General features: G+C 48.7%; 1 protein-coding gene across 3 annotated transcripts in view; it reads left to right on the forward strand.

Annotated features, from left to right (window-relative positions):
- Nucleotides 1-19505, forward strand: part of AP2B1 (adaptor related protein complex 2 subunit beta 1) — a 64555-nt gene extending 45050 nt beyond the window's left edge. For all 3 annotated transcript variants that reach the window (XM_052688546.1, XM_052688548.1, XM_052688547.1), the window contains 7 exons: nt 728-874; nt 1643-1788; nt 4125-4254; nt 11296-11380; nt 12066-12152; nt 16020-16174; nt 17424-19505. In XM_052688546.1, coding sequence (XP_052544506.1) covers nt 728-874; nt 1643-1788; nt 4125-4254; nt 11296-11380; nt 12066-12152; nt 16020-16174; nt 17424-17498 — 825 coding nt within the window. In that variant the 3' untranslated portion in view covers nt 17499-19505. The remainder of the gene's footprint in view (nt 1-727; nt 875-1642; nt 1789-4124; nt 4255-11295; nt 11381-12065; nt 12153-16019; nt 16175-17423) is intronic.
- The last annotated feature ends 1256 nt before the right edge of the window (nt 19506-20761 follow it).

Genomic DNA, 20761 nt, shown 5'->3' on the forward strand with positions numbered 1-20761 from the left:
CTCCTGCTGCATGCCTTGGTCATTCTGCTTGTTCCTAGGCTGATAACTGTGGTGAATCCTATCCTCAAGCATTTAATTCTTCTTTCTCTCAGTAAGATAACTTGGAAACTTGACTTGAGTGTGACTGTCCCTCTGGGAACTGGGACCTCCTGTTAAGTCCTGGGGGAAAGGATTGCCCTTCTTGTAGGCACGGTGTCCCTTGGTGGACAGAGAGCACTGATTCTGCTTCATATAGTGAATCTTTTGAACCACAGTGCTAAAAAAGCAGAGCTCTGGCTTTTGGTGGGAGTATGTAACGTGGTTTTGACTCCCTTTTTATCTCTGGATATGCAAAATCTTGCAGATTCCTGAGGAATGTTATAATTGGAGGAAGATTTGAAGCATCTTGTCTTTTTCCTGGGCTTGTGTAGGATAGATCTGTAAAGCTCACTGTCTTTTTAGGCTGGAGCAATGAGGAAGAAAGATTCCTTTATGTTGGGAGTAGATAACTGGAACTATAAAAATGATGTGAAAGCTATTGCGTGGTTGAGGTGACAGCTGGACATAAGGATTACTTGCTGAGAGCTTTGGAGTTCAAATGCATTATTTAGCACTGTTGATAATCCAGTGGGGAAGCTGCAAATGGCTTTAAAATATGTAGGATATTGCCCAAGTTCATGCTTTATTAAGTGGGTGGTGTTCTTTGTATGTGATGTTAATTATTGGCTGTTCTTTCTAACCCATCCAGGTGGGGCAGACCTACATTCCCTCTTCTGTGCCAGCCACTTTTGCCCCTTCACCCACCCCAGCCGTGGTGAGCAGTGGACTCAACGATCTCTTTGAGCTCTCATCTGGTATAGGCATGGCTCCCGGAGGATATGTGGCTCCCAAGTCTGTACGTAAGGAAAGAGAACAACCTCAGTATGTTGCCCTCCCTTAGGCAATAGGGACTGAGGCTGCTCGTGTCCCCTTTGTTGGTTTGTAGTGCTAGTAGAGCACCTTGGGTTCAATTTTGTCCCATTAGGGACAAAAATTCTTTGTTTTTCATGGGCAGAGCAGTGGTTTGTTGGAGATGACATTAGTCACAGAGCTCTAGTTTTTTATTCCTTCATCTTGCCTGTGACAGCATTACTCTAAAGATTGGCCCATAGAAACTGTGAGAATCCCAGTTTTGTTGGAGACCTACTTCCCAGCAAGCTTCCCCAGGAAAATGAGGGCAGGATACCATTTGCTACAATTTTCCTAGAAGACTCGTTTATTTGGAGGAATTGAACATGACACTGCAGATAAAAATCACATACTCGGGATGAGCACTCCACAGTGTAATGCAGATAAATGCTCTATTAGACAGAGATTGCAGATGCTTAGTCTGGAGAGTTCATTAGCTACAGAGCGTGGTTCTGGTAGCAGGCTGCAGAGCAGCCACAGGGAGCTCAGGGTTGGCCCTTTCATGCCTCAAAGGGATAAACAAACATTTGCACTCATTAAATAGCCAGTGGTTGAATAAACTAAAATTACCCTATGGGATCTAGAATCTTGGACTACTGCAAAGCATGTCGGTCCTGATCTGCTTGCAGGTTACATAGCATATAAGACCAGGTACAAAAAATCCCAGTAGTTTTGAGTGAAGTATTTCTTTTTGAACTGAAATCTCTTGTTTCAGGTTTGGTTGCCTGCAGTGAAAGCTAAAGGACTGGAGATCTCAGGCACATTCAGTCATAGGCAGGGACACATCTACATGGAGATGAACTTCACCAATAAGGCTTTGCAGCACATGACTGACTTTGCCATTCAGTTCAACAAGAACAGGTAAGAAACCAATATGCTTTATCTGCTATCTTAAAAAAAATAAAAACTGCATGTTCTTATGAAAGGAGTCTGTCTACTGGAGAGCTACTACTCTCCATTACACTGCCATAGTTGAGAGCTGAAAATACACACTGGTATGGTGGTGTTCAATTGTGCTGGCACTGCTGCCTCCTGCATCCATTAAGCAAACAAGCAGCAGACAGTCCCATCATTCTCCTGGCTTGAAGCAGCATCTGCCCTGTTTAATCTCTCCCGAGTTTTAAAGCCACCTTTTGTGTTGTTAGGCAGGTAAGTGGCTTTATAGCTACTAAGTGCCCCGAGGAAAGTGAGAGGATAAACAGACAAGCATCTGAGCTGCACAAATACTGATCCCTAATGCCTTTGCCTCCTGACTTAATTGCTATGCTGCCCCTCAGACTGTCTGGAAGTGCAGGTCTCATTAATAAAGCTATTTGTCAGTGGAGAAGTTGCAAAGTAAGAGCCTATGGCACGTGTTTTCCCTGTAATTGGCAGCGAAATGATTTTTGCTAGGAGCAGCCACTTGAGTGCTTAGAACATACAGATTGTTCTCAGAAATGCATCCCAGCCGAAAGACGTGACATGGTGGTGCCTCCCCACTGCCTTCCCAAAATACCTTTTCTGGTCACAGGGCACGCAGCTGCTTTCTTCTAGGTTGTGAGCAGCACATCAAGGCCCAGGATGGTTCTCATCAAGGCTGCAAAGAGAATCTTGTGACTGAGATGCTTTGCTGCTTCCTTAGGAGCCCTTCACAGGAAAAGGGTTTTCTATAACTAAGATCTGCTGGAACCATCTCTTTAATATCGTCGTTAGCCTGTCAAATTTAGGATTTCTTGGGACGAATAGTATTTACTTATAACAGACATTATGCTAAGTAAGTCAGTAAATGTTCTCCCTGGACTGCTATATTTTCCAGAGAGTTTTTGCTAAACTGCTATATGCAACTGTTTTGTGCAGATTGGTCTTTAAAAAAACAAAAAAGGATTTTGCTTTTGATTTTCCCTATACCTCAAGCTGTGCTCTAGCCACACCGACGTGGTGGTGCTTCTCAAGGATGTAAGAAATTTAAATACTGTACAGTAAAACAGCAGTTTCTCCTTTTGCATCTTATCAACACATGCTCTGTATGTTTTCTACTACTGTTTACTCTTCTACAAATGCTGTTCTCCTGTCACTGCTTTCCACTCTGCCTGGTGCATTGGAAATAACTGCAGTGAGCTGTCTCTTTGGGTATAAACGTTAAGGCTTGTGATTGGGAAGTTTCTATTGCATTTCTCCCTTTCCTGCTGCTACTAATTGCATTCACTGCAGTCCTGGGATAAAAGATAGGGGATAGAAACAAGCAGCTAGACCTCTGGTGTGCTATAATATCACAGCCACTTAGTAGGAAATGCAGCTTTCTTTCCTCTCAAAGAATAAGGGAAAACACCAGGGTTTATATCTCCTAAGGTGAAATGGCTGCAGATGGCAATTGTCATGGCTGAGTCCTCTCTGAAAGCGTTCTCTTCTCAGCTTCTTAGAGCTGAAAACTAAGGAAAACCAAGAACAGTGCATCTGCTGGTATCAGAAGGAGAAGCAAGCGTCCTGTATGTCTGCACTGCTGTTTGCCTTTGAAAAGAACCTGCACTGTCAGATTGTACAAATTCTTGTGTTAAATGTTAGCTGCTTTCCCTCTTCTGCTCTAAATTGAGGTGCCTGTGGAATTAAATGCAGCTTGGACTGAAGAGGCAAGTAAAGATTTGCTGTGTGGTGATGTGTGACCCCAGCTGAAGGAGCCTCAACTCAAACCAAGCATTAGAACCAGGATTAAGTCCAGATGCTGTCATTAGGGACCAAACAGCTGGCTGCATTGATTAATTTGTTCTACAGTGCTCTGTTGTAAACCACATGTTCCTCCTTGGTTATGTTATTTGTTTGGTATTGGCTTCAGTTCTTTCTTCTATAGCTTCCAATGGTTAACAGCCATACAGAGAGCCTGGAGGCCCGAGCCTGACGGATGCCATGCAGGTGGTAGAACTGTTTCCAGATGTGGATCCTCTGGGCCAGGTGCATGCTGTCAGGGAGACCACTAGATTGGTTTTCTTTTGCCTTGCACTGCTTTGAGTATCTGCCATGATGCTTGTTGTCAGCTGTGCTCCTTTTCCTGGAGCAACAGCAAGGGCAGCACAGGAAGAAGTGGGGCAGTCCAGGAAGAAGCGAGCCAGTTCATGCTTGGCAAAAAGGGAATAGGTGTTGGGACAGCACCTGGATTTCTTCCTCATAGACTCTCTCCAGCAGTGCAGTGCTGCTGTCATCATCTCTGTTTTTCTCTTGCCCAGCTTTGGGGTCATCCCAAGCACTCCACTGGCCATTCACACCCCTCTGATGCCAAACCAAAGTATTGATGTCTCTCTGCCCCTCAACACCCTGGGACCAGTCATGAAAATGGAGCCTCTGAACAACCTCCAGGTAAGGATTGTCTCCTGGGCAGGGGTGGATCTGCAGCTGCTGAGCCCTGATCTTTGGCCCAACACAGTGTGGTAACCAAGCCCCACATGTATAGGGCAACAAATAGAGCCAGAAGGTTGTGTGAATGTTGGCCACGAGCCTGGCCAAATCTTTTTTCCTATTCCTTCCTCTGAAAGAAAACTTCTGGGATTTTGCAACTTGCCTTTTCAGATGCCTCAGAGCCACTGCTTGCACTTTGTTCTGCTCCAGCAAGGCACTTGTGGGAACAGATTGCAAAGTTTGGTTGGGCTTAGAAACTGGAGCTGGTCTGAACAGAGAAAGCCTGGTCTGGACCTAAGGTTGTCTGCATCAGTTCTGGCATACCTGAGTGGTCTTGCCCGAGCTGCTGTAGCTGAAGCACTCGTTGAGCAGATGTGGTCCTCTCCTGGAAGGAGGCTGTTCCCCATTCCTATTGCATGCAGGCACCTGGCAGTCAGACTCCATGACCACTGTCCCTGTTTGTGGAGCTTGCTCCTCCAAGATGAATTTTCCTTGTATCCCAAGGGTGCAGTTAATTGCATTGTAGCATGTTTTGCTTATGTCATATCTACAAGACGTGGGAACTGGGTTGGGTTCCTGTAACGTAGCAATCCACAGAGGAGAGTATTTTAAAGTAGCTTATTCTCTTTATAGATTAAGAGAATGCAATGAAAGTTACTATTTATTCTGCCTGAGCAACTGTTTTTTCCTTTCCCTTGAATTTCTTTCTGGGGCTTATGATTTATTGATGAGTCTTTGGGCAAGCAGCTTGAAATAGCTTCTCTGGCACTCAAACGAGCAGTCCTACACTTGGGCTCTGAGCTCAGTCATGCGATTGGGGGGCATGTGGACAGTAAGTGACTTGCGTGTGCTTGCCTTACACAGAGGGCTCTTCTGCCCTGTGGAAGAGCTGGGTTCCCTCTGCATCTAGGTCACAGGTTGTTCCTCTGCATTTGGGTTGGATGGTGTGAAGTCACTGCCTGCTCTGAAGGCAGCTTGGAGCTCTAGGAGGTGATGATGGTCCTGATCTGCCTCTGTAGCACTGGAGATGCTCTCAGGGAGGCATTCTCAAGTTGCTGCTACTTTGATCAGCAAGGAAGTGAAGTATTCAGGTTATTAAACCTCTAAAGGAATCAGAATGCTGTTTCTTATATTCTCTTCTGCTAGAACAAAGCAAAGAGAAAACATGCAAGGAAACCTCCGACTGCCTTATATTGGGACAGCAGAGCTTCATCAGTGCCAGACTTAGATACTAATTTGCTAGCTCTCTCATTGCCATAGAAGTTGGCTGCCCTTTTACAATTGGGGAAGCTGCCATATGGAGTAATAGTATATTTCTCGGCAAGGAGTTGAATCATGATAGCAGATGCCAAGTTAAAAAGAGCACTCCCCTTACTTTCCTGACAGCAGTGGGTTTGATGGAGATCTGTCATTGCCCTGACAGCCAAGGCTCTGGTTTTGTTCTGTGAGTTCATGTAGAAATTATCTGTCTTGAAACGGTCCGAAATCATTTTGGTGACCTACTTAGGGAACAATTTATAGCACAACGTAGGGACGTTTGTATTCTCCAGTCCTGCATTCATTGAAGAACCAAAAACACTCATCAAGCTGAATTTGCTTAATGCAGGTTTGTTTGTTATTTTTTTTCCTGAGCTGTAGAATTCAGAGCTGGTTTGAACCTGAGGACCTTACCTTCAGTCCTGTTGTGGTGGGGATCTTTTTGTTTTACTACCAAAACAAATAACTCCTGAGCTAACCAAACTGATAGCTTTCAGCTTTTTGTTATGTTAATTAGGAACTTCAAAGGCTAGCTGTGCATTCCTTAGGCAACTATTTCAGAAGGAATGAATCCGAGTCTTGTTAAGGTTATTTTTATTACCATTTCTAATCCTTCAGCCGATGCAGCTGGTTTAATCTTAGCACTTGTAATCAAGGAAAGAAGCTGAAATATTTGACAAGTTAACAAAATGCCTTTTTTTACAAGAAGGCTAATATTTTCAGAGGCTTACTTAGGTAAAATATGATGACTCCCAACTGAACAGTCTGTTTGCTGGTTGTCTTCCAACATTGTGATAATGAATAGCACTGTGCTCCTCCTGTCCTGACTGAGCAGTGACAATTTTCTTGACCTGTAGAGTTGAAGCCTTAGATTCAACACTCAGTCAAGCAGTGAATTATTCAATGGATAAAGCCCAGGTTGGGCTGAACACAGCAGTAACACAAAAGGTGTGCAAGAGTTGATTGAGCCTCACCATGGTTGATTGCCTGGCTCCTTTGCCAGCTGGGCTGCCAGTGGTCATACAGACTTGCTGTGTAAACCTGAGCTCTCAAAGAGGACAGTGGGTTCTGAAGTGGGATTTTTTTCGTAGTGAGAAGCCTTTATTCTTTTCAGGTACTTCTTGAAGTAAAATTTGAAACAGGGAAATGAGAGCTTTCCAGTGTTATTGCAGTTCCTAATAAATGGCCATTGAGGGGCTGTGAAATGCTGTGAAATCATCAGAATATTCGATCTGATCATTTGGGTACACAAAAATTACTCCCCTAAGCCTGGAAATGGGTGAAATGGAGCCAGCCTGCTGAGTTTCAGGAACAAGCTTGGCCTGTCATGTTACAAACCTGATTGTTTCTTCTATGAGGTGGTAACTGTTTGCAGGAGTCAGAGCAATCAAAAACAAGCTGCATGAATTGAGAGTCTGAGCCTGGAGCACTGCCTTTCTCTTTGGGTAAGCATTCAGAATTGCCTGTCAGTGCATTGTGTTCCCCTACATCACCTGCTGTCAGCTGTCCGGGCTGTTTGTTGCAGCTGCTGAGCACACAACTGAAAAGCATGGCTTCTGTTTTCTGAAGTGCCCATAAAGTGATTTGGACTGGACTGACGAGCATGGGAAGGGAGGGATCTGCCAGCTCCATTTCTTCCTGGAAAGTGATAGTTGGAAATGCAGGCTTCTCCTGAGCGGTGTGAGGTGCAGAATATTTTTTAGCTGCAATGATTTTGGCAAAGCATTATTTCTGTACAGGCAGATGAAGGTGCAGCTTCCTTGTTGAGAAGAGATCAGGCAGGTTAATGCACCAGATCACACTTAAGCCCTTCCATGTACAGTTCTGCTCTAACTCATCACTGCTCCTCGCTTGCGTTGTAGAGCTGTTCAAGCTCATTCATGAGAAGTGATAATGCACCCTGGGTCACAAATGCAACACTTGGAAACAGATTTCACAGTTTCACCTCTCCTCTGAGAATTGGTGTGAGTCCAGGCAGTGGATGTTATTGATTTGGAGCCTGCTTATAAATTACGTATCTGCCTGGGAGATCTGTGTCAAGCCCACTGTCTCAACCACCATGTATGGCCTTGTGTGGTTGGAAGTGGAAGGTGGCTTTTTGGGCTTGTTGCCTGGATTTATTTACTCTTTTTCTGAATGGCCTTAACTGGTAAGAGTTGTATTCCAGCATGGAGGAGAGCCTCCAAAAGGGTTCTGCAGTAACACTCACATTGCAGCTCGATGTCTGCAGCCAGCTTCTAGCCTAGCTGTAGGTAGAGCATCCAGCCTGCTGCCAAGCTCCTCTAGATCCCAAGCAGCTGACCTGTCAAACACAATGAAGGGAAACAGCTCGCATTCCCTGAAGGCATCTGACAGCCAGAGCAGCAGGCTGTCAGAGAACACACCGTGACCTTGTGCTGGCAGAGGTAGAAGACTCTGCAGAGGAGAGTTCTCGCCTTAACAGTTTGGCTGTTACCAGGCTCTAAAGCAAAACCAAATTGGAAGGCAGTCCTTAATTTAGTGAAGCTGCTAATGGGATTCCAAGTGGGTATGTTGTGTACTTGCTGCTGATGGAAAGCATCTGTGTTACTTTCAGACTTGACGTGGAAAGTTGGTTCTTACGCTCAAGTCTGGAATTTAAAGCATCAGCAACCTACGCTACTGAAGCAGTGATGTAGCATTGTTCTTAGGAGGTGGCTCTTCCCCTCGCTGCCATATGTTGGCCATCAGAGGGTTGTGCTGCAGGGAAGGACGTCAGCAGTGTGCTCATGCTGCAAGGTGAGCAGTGCGTTCTGCAGGATACTTCTCCAATTAGGTGGTCTCAAACAAGACATAAGGAACTGGGAGCCCGCTACCCATCTTCAGCGGGTCAGACACTTTCAGCAATGAAGCATCACGTGAAAATCTGTCACCTTCTTGACTTCTATCCCTCTGAAGCTTTGCGGTCTGCTTGACTCAATTCACAAGCTGGTCATTTATTATTTTTTTTTCTCCTTTCAAAAAAGATGGCAGATGGAAAGCTGTTTTGATTTAAAATGCTTCTGTTTAAACTCTCAAATGTCTCAGGCTAGAGGTCTTGTTAAAGATTTAGTAGCTCATACGCAGACCGACAGGTTAAAGCTGCGGAGCCCCAGGCAGAGTTAGTCTGGACTGGAGAATGTATTGAAGGCAAGTGGAGGTTGCTTTCAAGCATGAAAAACCTGCAGAGATGTCTCAGCTGCTGGTATCACTTCAAATGTCAGTGATTGTCTCGGGCTCCCACCAAAGGAGCAAAGTGTACTGTGTTGTGTGATGGCAGCTAGGCTGGAAATGCTCCCCCATCTGTCCCAGTGCTGTGTCTGGGGACACTGCATTGTTTTCTGTCGTGCTTGCAAAAATGACACGTAACAGCTGATTTCTGCATCATTACAGATGCTTGCAGTGTGACGTGTGATGTCATTGCTGAGCCCAACGGAGCAGTTTGGGGGAAGGCTGAAGTGAGGTTTCTGTGCTTTGCTGGGAAAAATTACACTTCACAGTGTCTTAATTGTGCAGCTCTCCAGAGTATAGCAAAGCAGCTTACTCAATGTGTTTCTGCAGAGTTGAGAAGCAGGTCAGCAGATACCTTTTTATAGCATTTTTGGAGCTGCAGGGACAGGGTTAGCATATTAATTTGGTGCGTGCCTCCGGAACTGTGACTGGAGAGAAGGCGCTGCTTTCCAGCCCTTGTAAGAAACTGCTGTTGTATGGCAACAACAATTAGCTGCGAAGGCAAAGTAGTCTCTGTTGTTTTAAGACAAGGCAATTAATCATGAAGTCAGAGTTGGGAAGATCTTGGGTCACGCAGTGCAGACCCTGCTATGCCTTGTTGTTTCCCAGCACTGCCTCATAGAGCTGTGTTGAGGCTAATTTTAAATACTCGAGTGCTGAAGCTTTTGTCTTCCTCAGGAGGATTTAGTCCTGCTTCATCATTCTCTCTATCAGTTTTTCCCAGACATTAGCCTAAGTTTTCCCTCTTCTGGCTTATCTCTGGGGCTGCTCTGCCCAAGCGCAGTGTCTCCAATGGCCACGTGGTCCTTCCCCAGACTCCTTCCCACAATGAGGTGCATTTTTGGCTGCTCACCCTGTATTCCTAATTCCATTTTGCAGAGGTGAATCCCTGAGGTCTGTCCGCCAATCCTCCTCACTCCCTCCTGCTCTCAGTGCCTCCATCACCAGCATTAGATGCCCAAAATCCCAAGTATGACATCCTTCAATGTATTTTTATTTGAGATTGCACCATAATTTTAGTGGGCTTTAAACTAATCCCATATAAGCCAGCGTGTACTGTGGGAATTAAATATAAGCTACTACCTTTAATGATGGCTGCAAGTACAAACCCCCATGGAATCACATTCACATTCTTGCTTCTCTTTGCACTGCTGGGGACCCCAACTGCTGGATGATTCCATTGGGAATGCTCATTTCTGACCACCTGTGTCTGATTAGCTGACTTGTGTTGGAATTCTGTTTTATTCCCCTCCTCATCTACCTACAGCTGTTCTTGCAGAAATTTAAGGGTGCCTTTCTCGACCTACTACTACAGACAATAGATCTTCCCAGCAGAACACTGATGTCTGTAATTATTTAATGTGACTGGAGTTTATCTTGGCATAAGTCTGTATAGCAGCAAATTTATTTCTTTGGCTCGGCAGTCAGTGTGGATGGGCTTGTGTTTCAGCTGGGTGAAAAGCTGCAGAAACTTCTTTTTCAAAGGAAGCTGCTGCAAATCAGTGCTCACCACACAACCTCAATTCCAGGTCTCTGTCTGATGAGCTGTGCTCCTGTGACAAGCTATTGCAGTGCAGGATGTTGTGAGGATTGCATGAGAGGCATTGAAATCGGGCCCAGAGCTACATTTTCCATGTATATTATGACAGGGCACTTTCTCAGACCTCCCATTTGCTCCTGCTATACTGTCAGCCTGCCTGGAGAGAACTGGAAGTGGCGTTGCTCTTAAGTTGGCAGAGATTCATCAATGATGTGGCAACCTTGTGTGATAAGAGGCAACGTGGTGCATCTCCCTGACTGGTGGTGTTTAATGACATGAGAGTCAAGTCTTTTGTCAAGTTATCCTTTTTTTTTTTTTATCCACCTGCCCTGATTGCTCCATGTCAGAGTTTTCTTCCAGGAATGAATGCAGCACATTGTGTGCTTGGTGGGAGATGCTATGAGGAATATACAGAGCAGAGCAGCTTCAGGCTTAACGTGATTAAACAAGGAGCCTGCAAGCACTGACGTGGCTGAGAGTTGGGATTAAAGTTTAGGGGATACACAGGGCTTTGGAGATGGGGAATTGCAAAGGTGAGATGGAAAAAGAGGAGTGATGGAGAAGCTCACGTGTAACATGACAGACACAATAGTAGCTGTTTGTGGCCACTGTAGACAAACTTACACTGAGGATGGAAGAAGTGAGGGGAGGGGGTGGCTGAGCAAGAGTAGAGAAGAGCAGAGTTGCTGTCTGGGACCTGTCAGTGCAGTTGGCTCTGAAGCATTGTGGTGAAATGCCTGCAGAAGATTGAGCAGCTTTTAGTGAAAATGGAGAGGGATTGGAGGGGTGGGAATGATCTTTGTCTGAAATTCCCCAGCAGTACAGCAGCATCTCTCCAGGCAGTCTCATGCTCAGAGCTGACCTTTGCTAGGAGAGCAGTGAGAGCATGAGCAGGCGATGGACCTTGCAGAGCCGTGGGAACCCTCTGGACTTCCAGACAAATACTGATGCTTTAACCACCATTTCTTCTACAACAGGTAGCTGTGAAAAACAACATTGATGTCTTTTACTTCAGCTGCCTAATTCCTCTCAACGTGCTTTTTGTGGAGGATGGCAAAATGGGTGAGTGAGTGCTTTTAGGGCCGTGCTCGACCTTCCTGAGCCCTACAGCATCCAGCTGGGCACAGCTGTGCCATGGCTGAGATCCACGTGTGCCTGCCTGTGATCTTTGTGCCAGCGTATCCCAGCAGCCTGATTGATCAGCAATGGTTGGGTGGCTTGTCCCCATAGCCCTGCAGCTCAGTAGCTGCATCTCACATCTGCTCTGAGCCTCTGTCAGACGAGGAGTGGATCTGTTTGCTTTGAAACTGATTTCTGGTGGGTTTTTTTTGTTGTTGTTTTGATTCTTTGGGGTTTGGTTCACTCAAATGAGTGTGGGAATTGCCTCAATTTGAACTCTTACATTCCTCTTCCCTTGATTACATTGTTTGGGTTGGCTTGTAAAGTGCATCTTAACTTGCACTGTAATATCACTGTAATATGCACTGTAATATTAAATCCGTGGGTCTCCTTGTCAAATCCCACCTGCTCTTGGTTTGTGAGGCTGTCTTTGGTTTGGGGACATCCAAAAACCACCAACACCTTGCTGCTTTTGCAGTGAGACTGGGGTTATCATAGAAACAAACCCTGGATCTGACCACACCAGGTCCAAATGTGATCCAGAGGTCTCCTTTGTCTCTGCCTTGCATCGTTCTGTTCTAATTAATGCTATAATTCTGCATGTGCTGATGGTGTGTCTTGTTTGCAGAGCGCCAGGTCTTCCTCGCGACTTGGAAAGACATTCCAAATGAAAATGAGCTGCAGTTCCAGATTAAAGACTGCCACCTGAATGCTGGTGAGTAGGTTAACTGTGCCATGCTGAGAGCATTGAGCAGCACCTTTGGTGTTCAGTGGACATCACTTTACAAAGAGCAGTGTGTGTGAATAGCGCTTAAGAACGCAACAGCCTGTAAACCCTGGATCCTGGTCAAAAAGTTTAGCTGGATCCATAAAATTACATTTGAAATCTACAGTCTTCAATTTCACCTCTCTGCTTCTTCCTTTCATTCTGCATCTTGCGTTCTTGTTTTCTCTTTTTCAGCTTTGCTTCTCTGTAAAGCTGCTCCTGTAAATGAAGCCGAGCACCTTTTTGGGAGCTGCGCTTAATCTCATCCTGCTGCTGTACCAGGCAATGCCATACAGCCCTGCCTTTAATCCTGGGTTGGTCTCTTCACCTTTCAGCATCTTTCTACTTTCTGTTGTGAAAGAGTGATCTTACACACTGCTATAGAAATGGTTGGACATCTCTGGAGGGCAGGCCACGTGAGAGAAGAGCTGGTCTGCTGGAGCTAGTCTGCAGTAGGCAGACCTCATAGGTCTGACCTTACTACCACTGAAGGATGGACTGTAGCAGGTGGAATGTGGCTAGCTTGCAGCTTTGCACCCAGTCAAGAGGTTCTGGACAGGAGCCAAGTGGTTTTACCCAAAGCTGCTGTGTTTCACAGGAGAAAGTGTCCCTATTGATGCTAAACCCCATAACCTTTTTATTCTCTCATCTGCCATTACACAATGAGCACCCTCTTGCTTCAATTGCAGAAAGAAACCATGGATCTCTTTGTGCTCATAATTATTACTATTTCAGAATGTAAAAGATTGAGCATGCAAAAGGGGAAGAAAATAGCAGCTGTTGAACCTTCTGACTTGATTTCACTGTGGGGGTTTCAGCTGAGAACAACCTCTGCTCCTCCTCCAGCCCTCCCTCTGCTCCACTGTGCTTGGCACGGCCTCTCCTGCACTGCAGTGTTGCTTCTGCTGTGGCTGTGCCCTGCTCCTTGCATCTCAAATCTGAGATGGTAACTTCTGTCATTGACACTGGGGTGTTGCAGTCCTTGCAGGCTTGGTTCTCGTGGAGGAGAGTGGCTCATGTTCTAGGAAGTTCCTCATGGGAGGTGCTGAAGCAGAACACAGGCAGTCACCTGAGTTGCCACCAGGGTTTGGAGGCACGCTGTGCCATCCAGGGCCAGCTGTCACTGCACAGCAGGCACCTTACAGCCCCTCATGTGCAAAATGTAGGCTTCTCCCAGGTTTCTTCTTTTGTTCCTTCAAATAGAGATAGGCATAAGAGTGGAGATGCTCCTGTGTTTGTCTGCTCTGAGACCATTGTGGGTAAAAGACTCCTATGTCTGCAGTGCAAGCCAAGCAGGGCTGGCTGGAGCTTTGATGGTTTGCAGCAGGGATAGCAGGAAAGGCTGCATCTTTGGCAGCTCACCCCATGCCATGGCACAGAGCAGCTGGAAAACCTTGGTGGCAGCCCTCAGTGCCACCAGCTGAACCGAAGGTGAGGTGCCAGGCACCTGGATGAGAACAGCGTGCTGCTCCTATCCCCAGCATCAGGCTGGGTATTGGGAAAACTTTCTTCTCTGAAGGAGTGGTGATGCAGTGGCACAGCTGCACAGGGAGGTGGTGGTGGGGTCCCCATCCCTGTGGTGTTTCTAATCCGTGGAGATGTGATCAGTGGGCACAGTGGCAGTGGGCTGGAGTTGGACTTGGGGATCCAAGAGATCTTTTCCAACCATAGCGGTTCCTAGCAGTGAGAGCCAGCACAGCCCTGGGGCTGTCTTTGGGGCCTTATGGCCACAGAAGAGTGAGTGTCTTTGGAGCTGTGTCTCAGAGCTGGGCTGTACTTGTGATGCGCTGCACATCTTGAATTGATCAGAGCTGTGCTTCACACGTCTGCCTATTTAGGAGGAGGTTATGATAGTGCTGTGAAGAAAAGTATATTCTGAGATGCAGCTTGCAATGAAAACAGAAGGTCAATGGATACAGTGATGTGTTCTCAGCTCTTAGAACTCAGTGCTAACCTAATTGTTTTGTTTTAAATGAAATGGCAGGTACCCAGCACTAAAAGCTCCACGGTGCCCATGGAGTCTGCCACCAGAGTGTGTGGGGAGGGCCATGAGGGCTGCAAAGCCTTCCACCCCATTCTCACTACTGATCACTACCACATCCTGCATGCATTGTGCCAGATTTAATGGTGTTTGTGTCAGCCATGCTGGAAATAGACCCGGCAAACTGGGCGCTCTGGGCACAGCTGGACCCACTGAGGCTTCCCCTGCACCAGAGCTCCATTTGCTGCCTTTACGCTGCTTTTTGACATGCTGAGCTGGATGGAATGGTAAAGGACTGCCACATGAAGCTGGGCTGTGCCCGTCAGATTAGCTGGATGGTTTTCTTTTTTTAAAATTTGCTTACTCAAGCGCCGAGTGAAGGAGCAGAGGCTGACTTGCATGTGGAGAATGAATGCCATTAAACAGGGATAATTAGTTGCTGTGCTGTTCAGCAGTTCTGGTAACTTTGGTGTGAAATGAAATCTTCAGCGTTTGGAGCTGAACTTTATTGGTATGCAGCGGTCATCTCAGCTTTCCCCAAGTAATGTACTAATGCTGGAACTGAGAGAAATTGCATTTTCTTGTTGGAACAAACAGGGACACAATCACATGCAGGTTTGCCTGGTGTTTATTTCTGTATGCACAAACCTAACAGCCCGGTTGTCGTTTATTAAGGAGCCCGTGCTTGTGGCATGCAGTGGAAATGAATGGTGACACTGAGCTACGTGCTCTCCTCTGGATGCCATCCTGCATCACGGGGTGCTGGTTGGCAGTCGCTGGGCACTGCAGGAGCAGGGAGGGGTGTGTGTGGTTCCTGCCCATGCCAGGCACTGGCTGGGGCTCTGCTGAGTGCTGTGCTAGTGGTGGGAGCTCAGCGGCTCTGCTCCCAGCAGCTCCCTGCCTGTAAGGGCTGTGCTGTCAGATGGCATTAGCGGCCCTGCCTGCAGCCAGCACAGCCTGGCACTGTTGCTTAGCAACTTGCCTGATCTCCGAAATCCCAAATTCTCATGCTGGCCTAACACAGGAGGGATGGGGACCCGCAACCTGGGGGTGAGAAGAGTGGCTCCCAGCTCCCCCCAGATCAGGGCTGGAGGAGGGGGCAGGAGGTGCTGGGTGAGCACGTTGTTTCTCTGGGTGGCTGGATGAAATGGGATGACTTCTGGTAGGATTTCAGGCACTTTTTGGGGCGTATCTGAGGTCAGTGAGGGCAGCTCCACAGTGCCCCTGTGCCTGCTGAGGGTGAGTTTGTTGTAGAGAGCAGGAGCAGAGGATGGGAGAAGGCGATGGAAGGAATAAGGGTTTTTAAGCAAAGGATCTCATTAGGTACTTATATCTGGCAGTTTCCATAGTAACTGGGGAAGAGAGAGAACCTAAATCTGAATGTATCTGAGTAGCTGGATGCTGGAACCCTCCCTGACCTGCATGCAGCCACTCTGCAGCCAGTGGGCACAGGGGTGCAGCCTGGGGTATGGACACCACTCTGAGCCTTCCACCCCAGCATGCAGTCTGCTTCTCTTGCTGCCATCCAAGGGCTGAGGATCGCCGTGCCCTACACCAAGAAGCCCCTTGGCAGCCAGAAGCTGCTGCATTGGGTCTTCCTGTTCTGCATATTTTCTTCTGCTCTTGCTTCTCCAGAAGGTCCCATGGAAGTAACTTGCATCACAGTTGCCTCCATTCAGTTCTGCAGGTGAAATCTCACACCTCCCATCAGTGCCAAGGCCACGCAGTGTGTTAAAACTGTCACAGCCCTGTGCTGAAGAAGCTGCTCTGGGCTCTGCTGTCTCCACAGACATATCTGAGCTAACATGCGTTTTTCTTTCTTTTTTTCTCTGCAGACACTGTCTCCAGCAAACTGCAGAACAACAATGTCTACACCATTGCCAAGAGGAACGTGGAGGGTCAGGACATGCTGTACCAGTCCCTCAAGCTCACCAATGGCATCTGGATCCTGGCTGAGCTTCGCATCCAGCCAGGCAATCCCAATTACACGGTGAGACCACAGGGATGTGGCACATGCTGGGATCCTCCCAGCTCAGCTGGTATTGATGCAGATCCCATTCATTTGTGTAGGGGAACAGAATTCCCACTGAACTGCAGAAAGTGAGATACAACAGAATTGTGCTGCTCTGTTACCAGTGAGCTGGGATAATGCCCACTCAGCAATAACTGTTTATTTGCCAAGGTTACCCAGAGATAAAGCCAAGAGACATTAGCAAGAAAGCATTGCCAGGACACCCTCCCTCCTCCCACCTCCCCCAAGCAAACAAGCAGCAATTGATGCCTGGCTGGCTCCATAGCAGAGCTAGCTGTCTGGGCATTAGAGGCTCCAGGCTCCTGCTGGCATCAGCCTGTGGCTGGTGGGAATCATAGAATCATTAAGGCTGGAAAAGACCACTGATATCTAGTCCAACCACCAATCCATCACCACCATGAAATTGCTGGCTGCCCTGTGTCGTGTACCCCTGCGGCCGTTCCCTTTGACTGCTCCCATTCTCAGCATCCCATTGTTAGAACGTGTCTCTCCTGTTGGAAGGTGTCTGGGCTGGGGAGTTGTAGGATGAAAGCAAGTGATGGGAAATGCTTCAGGGAGAGGACTGACGCCATTCTGCTGATCTTGGCCCAGCCCTTGCTTCACAGATGGGCAGTGTCCAAGTTTCAGTCTGTAAGGACTGAGCATGCAGACATGCCCTCAGGCATAGGGCTGTGATTTGCAGTGTGACAGCAAATCGCTGTTACAGAGCTCAGACCAGCGTGTCCCCTTTGCTCATGCCTACAGTGCTGTGTTTGGTAAGGAACCCCACGTGGGCGTTTGCTTTCGTGTGCTTCCTCCTGCTTGTGACAAGCACTGAGAAAGCAGTTTGGTTTTGGTGGTGAAAGAAGCAAAATCCAGAACTATTCTGGATCTGAATAGAATGATTAAGCTTGGAAAAGACCTCTGAGACCCCCACATCCAACCCCCTGCACCCTACTATGCCCACTGATCACGTCCCTCAGTGCCACATCTCCATGGTTCTGGAACACCTCCAGGGATGGTGACCCCTGCTTCCCCTCCCTCCCATTCCACTCCCCTCATCTCTGGGCAGCTGTGCCACTGCATCTCCACTCTTTTGGAGAAGAAATGTTTCCTGATACCCTCCCTGGCTGCATAAAGCAGCAGAAACTTTGTCCACCCTGTGCTGTAGGTGTAGGTCAGGAGGTGCCATCACCACCACTAACCTCTGCTCTCCTCCTGCCCTCAGCTTTCTCTGAAATGCCGTGCCCCCGAGGTGTCCCAGTACATCTACCAGGCCTACGATGCCATCCTGAAGAACTGATGGAGCTCTGCCTGTGCCTCACCCTGCAGGAGGACAGAGAAACGGTCCCTGGGTCCTCCTCCGCTGCTGGTGTGGGGAAAAGCACCCTTAAACTGGAAGCAGCTGTATTCATGTGTAGGATTTCAGTCCGAGGCACTGATTAAACAAGGTAGCAATTAGTATCCACATGCTAACGATGATAGGGAACAAACCCCTTTGATATTTTTAGCGTCCATGGAGTTTGTAACCACTGCTTCAACTCCCCTTTCCCCCCCCCCTTCCATCCCCTTTGCCCCTCTCTTGTCCATTCTCGTGGGCTTCTCCATTTTGTGCCAATGTCAGTGTTTTCTAAATGGCTTTAGGTGTAGTTCTGATTTTGTAAAATACTGCTCACTGGAAAAGAAAAAAAAAAAAAAACCAACACAGAAAAACCCAACCCACAGCTTATTAAAACAAGGCAAAATGGTCGAAAACATACACTGCACTTTATATTTTTATACATTTTTTGTTTGTTTTTTTTTTCTTATCTGTGATTGGCTTTAAAGGGAAAGTGATTCCGTGGAAGTGGTGGGCACCCTGCAGGGCTGGCTGTGGGCTGACTGTGAGGAACAGAGCCATGTGCTGCACCTGTGGAGCTGAGGGGCTCTAAATGCAGTGAGGGGTTTTTATTGGGTTGTGCTGGTGGCCTCAGCTCTGCTCCCTGTGATGTTTAACTGCATCCATCATCTCCCTGCCCTGTGAGCTGCCGATTAAGGAAGGAAACTCCTCGCGCGTGGGGAAGGGCTGTGGGCAGATGGCTAATGGGACAGTGGAGGACAAAAGAGCTCACTGCTAGGGCAAAAGCACGGGCTGTGTTCTCTGTGTCCTCACCATCTGCAGCTCCTCCTCTTGCTCTCTCTGCCTTTCGCCCAACCCTTGAGCTGTGCCCCTGCACCCAGTGCTGTACGTCCCAGCAGGGCTGCAGGCATCTGATGTCCGTGGGCCCTGGCAGGATCCTGAGGCTCTGCAGTGGGGCCGAGTGGTTCTCCCCACTCCCAGTGGTGGCACAACAGACCAATTTGGGCTTGGCAGTGCTTGTGCTTGCTGAGCTGAGCACACCTCAAAAGCATTTCTTCTGTTAGCAGCCCCCAGGGCACGAGGCACTGAGGGTTTCTCAGTCCTTGCCTGCAGCCCCCGGCCCCTCTTCTCCTACCCAGCCTTTGGGCTGGGCGCCCTTCCCTTTCCCATTCACAGCTGTGCACTCACCATGTTGCAACCACTGAGTGCTGCAGCCCTAGCAGTGAATGCAAAGCCTTGTGCATGCCTTGCTCCATCCATTGCTTGCCCTGCTTCATTCAACAAAGCCTCTAACCAGGGCAGCTCTGCCCTCCCCAGCATGTTTTGATGCCAGCTCTTCCCCAGCAAGCAAAGCTCTGACGCATAGCAGCCCCCATGTTGTCATTTAGATGCCACGTTCAAGGTCAGTAAATGTTTTATGGTGAAGATGGTTCGTCAGGGCTCTGTCATCGCCTGCAGCCAAGAGGCCGATGCTGGGAAGAGGTCAGAAAGCCCCGTTTATCTCCCCCCACCCTGAGCCTCAGTGCAGAGAAGAGGAGCACCTGGCGGGGCCTGGAAGGCTCTGTCCCCGTGTTCTGGTTGGGGAAAAAGTGGGGCAGAGCTGGAGTAACACAGTGCCTGTGTGTGCTGGGAGGTGATTGCTCCAAGCCCTGCAGGGCCACGGCACAAATCATTATTAGAGCAATTAATGAAGCACCAGCAGTGCTGAGTGCTGGGGCAGGGAGAAGACAGCAGAGGGTGAGGAATGGGCTCAGCCTTACACCACGCAGCTGGAGGAGCTTTGATATGGGGAGGGGATGCTCAGCAACCCTTCCTGTGCCACATTTCTTCCCAGCATCTCGGGCACATGGGTGTCCCTGCGTTTCTGAGCCCTCCTCTCCTGCTGTGCCGCTCGGTTGCTTTGCTCACCATGTAGCTGTGTTGCTCTTCAGGCTTTACCTGGCGTCCGTGTCAATAAACTCATTTCCACAAGGCCGTGGCTGTGCTGTGGCTCTGTGGCTGTGGGGGCTGCTGGGCTTTGTGGGATTGGGCTGTGGGTGCTCCCCAGGGGTCCCTTTCCTGTACCAGCCACTTCTTTCCTACAGCAGAGATCTCTGAGGCTGTTCTAGGGCTGGCACAGAGTGTGGACCAAGCATCCCCAGGGCTGATCTTCCACTGTGTGTGACAGTGGCCCAGTGGAGGATGGGAGGAGGCTGGATGTCCCCATCTCACCCTCTCCGAGGGGCTGTGTGTGCCCTGACCTGCTTTTCCCACGTGCATCAGTGGTGCATTGGAGTGCTCTTAACCCGTGCTGGCATCTTGCAGAGGGTTTTATCTTGGAGCAGAGTGGGTTGCCAATCGTCTGTGCTGGCAGCCAGCGCCAGGTTGGAAGGATCAGGAACGACCTCAAGGAGCAGGAGGAGTGCTGCCCTGTGCTTCTCCTCTGCCCAGCTCTGGGTCAGCAGTTTCCATTTGTCCAGCAGGACCCGAAGTGGCTGTGAGATGTCCAGAGCTGCCCCAACCCCATTGCATCCTACCGCAGAGGGAAGGGCTCATCCCTCCCCATGGCTCTGCTGGGGGCTCCACAAGAAGTCGGTTCTTTTGCTCTGGATTTGCAGGCAGGCTCATGCCCCATAAGCAGGGACACACCAACCCTTGCCCGTGCTGATCCTTGCAAACTGGGTTTGTTCACTGCTCCTGATAGCGCGTGGCACTGGGATCACAGTGACATGGGTGGCTTCGGACTTGGAGCTGCTGCAGGGCCATAGGGTGGGTGCCCTATGAGAAGATGAGCCCAATCCCACCGTGCCCTTTGATGGCTGATTTTGGGTCTGCATCCCTCCCTGCAGCCAGGCCGGGGATAGATGCAGGGCCAACCCTACTTCCCTCCTCCCAACCCCCCCAAAGGCCACCGTATATTACATTTCACAAATAAAACCACGAGTGAAGAGCGCCGCGAAGGGAGCTGCTAAAAATATCCCCGAGGCTGAAGCCTGGATTGTGCGGGCGAGTTCATCGCAGCCGCGATCCCGGCCCCTTCCCAGCAGCGCTCTTTGCCGTGCCGGGAAGCGACGCCCGGGGGTGGCGGATGGGAGGTGGGCAGCGCCTGCAGAGGCACTGAGTGTTTCCCCGGCTGTGAGCATCAGGGAAACAAACCCCGAATCCCAAAAAGCTTGGGGGCAATGCGGGATGCGCTGGGCTCAGCGCAAAGGCCGTCCCTGTGTCCCCAGCTGTAGGGCTGTGGCCGG

The sequence above is a fragment of the Tympanuchus pallidicinctus genome, unplaced genomic scaffold, assembly GCF_026119805.1.
Source record: "Tympanuchus pallidicinctus isolate F22 unplaced genomic scaffold, pur_lepc_1.0 scaffold24, whole genome shotgun sequence".
Lineage (NCBI taxonomy): Eukaryota > Metazoa > Chordata > Aves > Galliformes > Phasianidae > Tympanuchus > Tympanuchus pallidicinctus.